Source organism: Chrysemys picta, chromosome 13 (genome assembly GCF_011386835.1).
Source record: "Chrysemys picta bellii isolate R12L10 chromosome 13, ASM1138683v2, whole genome shotgun sequence".
Taxonomy (NCBI): Eukaryota; Metazoa; Chordata; order Testudines; family Emydidae; genus Chrysemys; species Chrysemys picta.
The window spans coordinates 24,179,601-24,187,118 of NC_088803.1; the positions used below are offsets into that span (position 1 = coordinate 24,179,601).

Below are 7,518 nucleotides of genomic sequence, written 5' to 3' on the forward strand. Positions count from 1 at the left end.
CTCAGCCTCGCTTAATAAATCATGTGCCCCAGCCCCCTAATCATTTTTGTTGCCCTCCGCTGGACTCTCTCCAATTTGTTCACATCCTTTCTGTAGCGGGGGGCCCAAAACAGGATGCAGTACTCCAAATGTGGCCTCGCCAGTGCCAAATAGAGGAGAATAATCACTTCCCGCGATCTGGGGCACTCCGCTTGATACTGGCTGTCAACTAGACATTGAGCCATTGATCACTACCCGTTGAGCCCGACGATCTAGCCAGCTTTCTGTCCACCTTATAGTCCATTTATCCAATCCATACTTCTTTAACTTGCCTTGCAGAGATGATCACATTGATTTACGCACATGGTAGCTCTGTAAATTATCAAACACTATTTGGGAAGTTTTGTTTTCTGATTTCTAAAATATTGTATATGTTAAAATTACTGTAGTTTCTTTCAAAATATATTTATTTCAAGAACTCTTAGTTTTATGGTTTTGGAAATATATATGTATATATTTGTCAGATAATCACAATAGCGAATAGTATTAACTTTTTCTATTTCTTTTGCAGTTTTAGAGAGCTGGTTGGATTACACAGGAGAGCTGGAGCCACCTGAACCACTAGCTAGACTTCCACAACTCAAACATTGTATAAAACAGCTTATTACGGACCTAGGCAAGGTGCAACAAATTGCTCTTTGCTGCTCAACATGAGACTAGAGAGCTCTTGAAATTGCTGTTGAATATGAACGCGGAGTGTTTGACACAAACAGCTCTATATATTTAAATGAAATTAGCATGCTGATTGCATGTGATGCAGACTGACTTCAGGGATTTGTGAAGAAGTATGACTGTTCTGAAAGCAGTAACAAGGTTATTCTTATCTTTTGATCTTTTGGGGGTTTACTAGGCAATTTTAACAATATGGAAGGGGATTTTACTCTTGTATTCAAGGGTAGGAGCAGACTGACAAATTATACTCTTAGATTTTCATTCCTTACGACAAGTTGTTGAATGAAATAAACTTTTGCATAATGAAACTGACTTAAAATTGTGCCACTGAAGATAAAACAGAGTTCTAAGAGCCAAAAATGTTTAGTTGACGAAGGTTGTAAATTATGTTCTACAGAGTTTATTTAAAAGACTTGTATACCGGGTCAGGTCATGCTTTATTCCTACTGGTTTATGCACAGTACAGTATTTAATCAATAGACGACGTTATAACAATTTTCAAGCATAGCAAATATGAATGTCCATCTTTAATTGTTAACTCTTACATGGAGGTTTGCAAGTAATACTGGCCTAAAACCCCACTGCTGTTAATTTAAATAGAGGTAGCAGAAGGTCACAGTTGGGTTGCATTTAGTTACATAGTAAATGATTGTTTTCCATATTTATCATGTCACTATCACATGACTCTAAGGTACTGGGGAAATCCATTTACATTGTGCTTCTTGTGCATTCTTGAACTTTTAAATTTGGCCATACTGTGCCTCCTTGAACTAGTGCTACTGGTTCACCTTTGTGAGAGTACACAGTGATATGTCTAAAAGATGGGATATGTGCCAGAAGTTCCAAACTTAAGATGTGTAGTTTTCTATCCATTTGTTAATTGCCATTCCGGTTATATTTTGAAATGTAGACTTTTTTTCAATACTCTAAACATGCTCATTGTAAAGACTTATTATGAATGTGTGGTTTTGGGAATCAGTTTATTTTATGTTTGTTTAAATAAAGCCTCAAAAGCTATGCCTGAGGTACTGTCCTCACAGTGAGGTATTATGTTAAATAGTATATGTTCTCAGTCTCTTTTTATACTTTGTTTTAATTTTCTAGTTTGTATTATTTTGTGAGATCAAGATGAAATGCTGCTTAAGTTGAAGATACATTATATATATATAGTACCTTTTGAAACATTGATGTATTGTATTTGATATGTTACAAGCCTTTTACGTGCGGCTCATATCTCCATAAATAATGGTTGTGATTTTTTTTTTCTTCCCAAATATTGCTGAGTGTAACTTCACTGTGGGAAAGGGTAAATTGTTTCTGCATTGAGAGGGTGTCCTGAAAAAGCAGAATTTTTCTGTTATCTTGATCTCTCTGACAGTTCTATTTGTGATGGTACCACCAAAGGGTTAAAATTAAAGCACAGTTGTAATCAAAAGACCCAGAAGTGTACAAATTGTTAATTATGGATATATGAATCTGTAAAGTTTATATGCTGCAAAGAATAATGATTTACTATGTAAACTTGAAATATCCACTATCATAGGAATAACAATATCTACAATTAATATTTTGATCAGTTTAGTTCATTCAGAAAATGGAATAACTAGGCTACTCAAGGTAGTAGTTAAGGCTTTTATGCCAAGACTCATTTCAGGGAATAATTTATGTCGCACCATTTTATGGCACTAGTTGATATATAATGAATTTGACATATGTACAGCAGGAAAATAAACTTATTTCGCTGTAACACAGTTGGAATAAAGCTTACATTATCTTAAATGTCACTTCGCTTTCTAAAGGTAAAAACAAATGCTTAAACATGTCATTCCTTTTAATGACATCTGAATTATGAGTAACACGCTGTGTAGCTCTAGAACAAACAGCAGTAACCAAATGATAAGAAGGGTATCCAAACAAGGGTTTTAAACACAGCTGTGAAGTTTTTATCAGATTACTGTTTTACCAGTAAATTATTCCCTGTTTGAAATCTGTATAATGAGCACTCCGACTGGAAAATAATTAAATACAACTACATTAACAAATCAACTTTGTTACAGTTTAAAGCAATGGAGAGGTTAATTCCCAAGTTTTTCTCTCCAGAAATGGAAATTTTCCCTTTGCAAGTAACTGGTTTTGGAGCGTTCATTTTAAGTTTGCTTTGCCAGTTTATTTTTTCTCATGGCAAAGAAAATTCCACTTGGTGAATAGCAATACTGAAGGTTTTGTTTTCCTTTAGCAGAATGATTATACAATAGGGAACCCCTTGCTGATGAAACAGATCTGGATGACTGAAAATATTTATTTGAAATAGGTTAGTGCTTTTCACATTCAGGAAAGGTTCTGTATTGTGCCCTGCCTGAATTGTTTTGTCCCTATTTTTATAAGTTTCCACATTTGTAGCTCTCCTTATTCTTGACCAACACTATTTTGGTCTGGCAAATCACTTTTTGTTGTTTCTTTAAATCACTGTTAAGTGAATGCAACATGGAGCCTTGATAAAATGAGCAAACATTGCACTGTGGATACATAAGTATATATGTCTTTGTTTATGCACTATTAGAACTGAGGGCGTTGTATATAGAATTTTGCTTTGGAGCAATATTTGCAAAACTTGAAAACTTCTGTATCTTGGTGTTTGGAATAAATAAATAGGTTTTTGTTGGTTAAGTCTTAGTAAAGTCTATTTCTGTTTCAGTTTAATGATTATTCAAACTAGTTATACATTTAAAAGGTCATTTTTGTACTTTAGAGAGACGAGATTGGTGAGTTAATACCTTTTATTGGACCCATTTCTGTTAGTGAGAGACGCAAGCGCTGAAGCTTACATAGAGCTCTTCTAAGTTAGATACTGTAGTTCAGCAGTATTAATACTGACCCAGTGCTCACTAGATTGATCAGTTCTTCAAAAATGTCACGTATAAGAATTCCCAATGAATAAACTGACCTTTTCTCTGCATGTAGTGCTTAAAGTGGAATATTTTATAATTTTTTTAATTTAAACCCCCACCAAAATTAACAGGATACATGTGTAGGCTTAAATAAAAACCCTGTATAATATTAAACCAAATATTTATAAAGAAGTTCCTTCATCACTTACCAATCAAAGCCTGAATGCAAGATTTGAAGTTTCTCCTGCATGAGTTCATAGCATCATAAATATGTCTGTCATTGTAAAGAATGCAGCAGGAGAAACACGGAACACTGGACTTGAGCCTCAACTGATCAGGATGGATTGATTTAAAACAAAGTGATTTAAATCGCCAGTTTTAATCATGATTTAAATCACTATGCAGGAAACCTTGGTTTAAATAACCAATTTTAATCTTGTTTTCCATTTGTACTTTCTGTTTACCTAAAAAGAGGTCAATTCTCATTGGCTAGTAACCATTAAAACCTGTTGATTTGCAGGTAAATACAGCCTTTGCAGTACTGGGCTTATTTATTCTGAAGAAGAGAAGAGTGAGGGGGGATTTGATAGCAGCCTTCAACCACCTGAAGGGGGGTTCCAAAGAGGATGGAGCTTGGCTGTTCTCAGTGGTGGCAGATGACAGAAAAAGGAGCAATGGTCTCAAGTTGCAGTGGGAGAGGTCTAGGTTGGATAGGGTTACCATACGTCCGGATTTTCCCGGACATGTCCGGCTTTTTGTGCTCCAAATCCCCGTCCGGGGGGAAATCCCAAAAAGCCGGACATGTCCGGGAAAATCGGGACATGCGGGCCGGGGGTCGGCGGCTCGGGGGCCGGCGGTCGGCCAGGCTGGGGGCTCGGGGGTCGGCGGCTCGGGGGCTGGCGGTCGGCCGGGTCGGGGGTCAGGGGCTTGGGGGCCGGCGGCTCGGGGGCTCAGGGGCCGGCCGGGCCGGGGGTGCTCGGCCGGGGGCCGGCAGTGCTGGGCGGGCCGACCCAGGCTGGAGACGCACCTCCTTCCCCCCCCCCCCCCCACCTGCTTCAGGCTTCCCGCGAATCAAATATTCGCGGGAAGCAGGGGAGGGGGCGGAGTTGGGGCAGGGACTCTGGGGAAGGGGTGGGGCTGGGGGCGGGGGCGGGGGCCCGTGGAGTGTCCTCCTTTAGGAGGCTCAAAATATGGTAACCCTAAGGTTGGATATTAGGAAAAACTATTTCACTAGGAGGGTGGTGAAGCCCTGGAATGGGTTACCTAGGGAGGTGGTGGAATCTCCATCCTTAGAGGTTTTTAAGGCCCAGCTTGACAAAGCCCTGGCTGGGATGATTTAGTTGGGGTTGGTCCTGCTTTGAGCAGGGGGTTGGACTAGATGACCTCCTGAGGTCTTTTCCAACCCTAATCTTCTATGATTCTAAATTTGGTACATTTTTGCTAAACAAGAGGATATACTATGTCTACGTAAGTTTTATTTAAGCAACTATGTATAGCTTGATACATATTTATTCCGATTCTTAATCTTTACATTTTTATGGTTAGAAAATGCTGAATGATACATTTTTCATTTATCAGATGAATAAATTTTTTACTCATGATTTGTTTCAAGCTGCATTTGGATGGAAATTTCTGTTGTTGTGCTTCTTAAATTAAATTCCATTTTTTTATTAGTGTTATAAGCCTACCTCTTAAATGTGTGGGATAAACTTAAAAAAAAATGTATCAAAACATGTTTTGCATTTAAAACCAACTGGTTTAACAAACAAACAGAACTATTATCTGTACTTAGCAAATTGAGCTGATTGTCTCTGTTCACCATGCCCTTCAACATTTTAGAATTGGTAGATCTCATCTTCTTGTTTCTTCTTGTTTTTATTCCTAGATTAGAAGAGGAAAACAAGCTTACCTGCTTTTGCATCTTCCAGTTAGTTTCTTAACTTCAGATGAATTAGGCACTGAACTGAACTAGTTGAATAAATTGAAATGAAGGAAATATTCTCTCTGCACTAGAAGAGGCTAGTGCTGTCAAAAGCTGATGTAGCATTTCAGCAAACTCTGATTCCAGTGCTTAGCCAGTGATTTCACCAGTTCAGTGTAGTCTGACTTTCTTTAAAACTTCAGCAAATATGTAATATTTGTAATACGTGTAAAACATGCAATATTTAATATTTTTATTTAATTTACATATTTTAATAGATTATAGTAAGTTTAGGCTTTGACATAGGTTGTCATAATTTCAAATGTAAGTTTAAATACATTATTCTTTTAAAAATAAGCCTATTTAATTTACATTTTAAAATCTAATTTTAATAGGTTTCTATCCATCCCAAGGAGTCGTTCAGTTCAGTTATCCAGGGGTGGTGGGTTGGCAGTGGTGTTAGCCCTCTTGCAAAGGTGTGGGGAGTGAAATGTAGTTGCCCCAGCTCTCCCTTGGCCTGTGAATGCTCCAGGAAAGAGAGGAACACCTTCCTGGCCCAAAATTCTTAAAAAACAGCAACCACCCAATTGTTGTGTCTGGAAATGACCAAGTGAGCATGTGAGCTTCCCATCCTACCCAAAGCAGGCATCCCCTTTCCCACCCCCACCCTCCAAAGTAGGGCTTGGGGAAGAGTATACAGAAAAGCTTCCCCTGAAGCAGCACATGAAATGAAGTGAAACCGACTCTACACAAAAGTGCTGCCGTATGTACCAAACATACTGGAATGTTGGAGAAAAACATTTTTCTGTCTCTGTAACAGGATTTTATGGCTCACTTGTAATGAGCAAGTACACCATTTTCAGACGGAAAAGTAGTTTTATGGTTAACTGGGTCCAAATGACATAAAGGAGTTAGTTGGTAAGTGTAAAATAAGTTTGGAAAGGCTGCACTGGAAGAGGAGAGAATTTTAAGATTCCAGGATTGTCTCTCACTGTCACTCTGAAGCCTAGAATGTCTGAGTCACTGTGAAGCTATAGGGTTTGTCTACGCTTACCTGGGGATTGACACATTGGTGGACAATTTAGAGGGTCTAGTGAAGACTCCACTGGATCGAGAAGAGTAAGGGGAATCGATGGGAGAGCGTCTCCCATCGACATCATGTAGTGTGGACGCTGCGGCAAGTAGCTCTAAGCTACATCGACGTAAGTTATGCTATTTGCATAACTCAAATTGCATAGCTTAGATTTAACTTTTCTGAGTAGTGTAGACAAGGCCATGGAAACGGTTATATGGGTGATTGAGAGCTCATTTCGTTTAGAATGTTACCAGATTCAGTCATCAATGGATTTTGTGTCTGTTACTGTCCAATTTTTAAGTTCTCATCCATTTTCACTTTATGAATTATAGTTATGTGACAGCATGGGCTACTGGAGGGTATGTTATGCCAAGAGTTCCAGACCATTGTGATACCAGAGTTAACTCACCCAATTACCATCCTTACTCAGCAGCTAATTTGCATGCAGCAGTTCATTGGTTGTATGAGGGAAACTGCACAGATGGTGGATTACTTGGCGCATCTGCCACTATTCTTCAAAACCACAACAACACAACCAGCACACACAATTACCCAAACGTGCACAGCCCTCCACTGCAGCATATACCCGTCATTTGCTATCCACACAAAACACCCATCTCCTAGTACACACACTAACCCCAAACAAAGGATGACCAGATGTCCTGTTTTTAAAGGGATAGTCACGTATTTAAGCCCTCCTGCAGGTGTCCTAACTTTTTCTTACAAAGAGGCAAATTGTCCCATGTTTTCTCTCTTCCCCTATCACTACTGGTGGGTCCTGCTGCTGTCCAGATCCCTGCTTGCCAGCCACCCGCCCATCGGAGGGGAGTGTGGGGGGGCCATTGATGGGGGTGGGTGTGCAAGGCTGCTGATGGGGTGAAGTTGCAGCAGGCATGGCCTGTTCCCCCTGCTGGTCCATCAGC

At 39.4% G+C, this 7,518-nt stretch overlaps 1 protein-coding gene across 1 annotated transcript in view; it reads left to right on the forward strand.

The window, feature by feature from the left end:
- Positions 1-3,378, forward strand: part of PHF20 (PHD finger protein 20) — a 135,205-nt gene extending 131,827 nt beyond the window's left edge. The window contains exon 18 of the mRNA XM_065565232.1: positions 551-3,378. Coding sequence (XP_065421304.1) covers positions 551-693 — 143 coding nt within the window. The 3' untranslated portion in view covers positions 694-3,378. The remainder of the gene's footprint in view (positions 1-550) is intronic.
- The last annotated feature ends 4,140 nt before the right edge of the window (positions 3,379-7,518 follow it).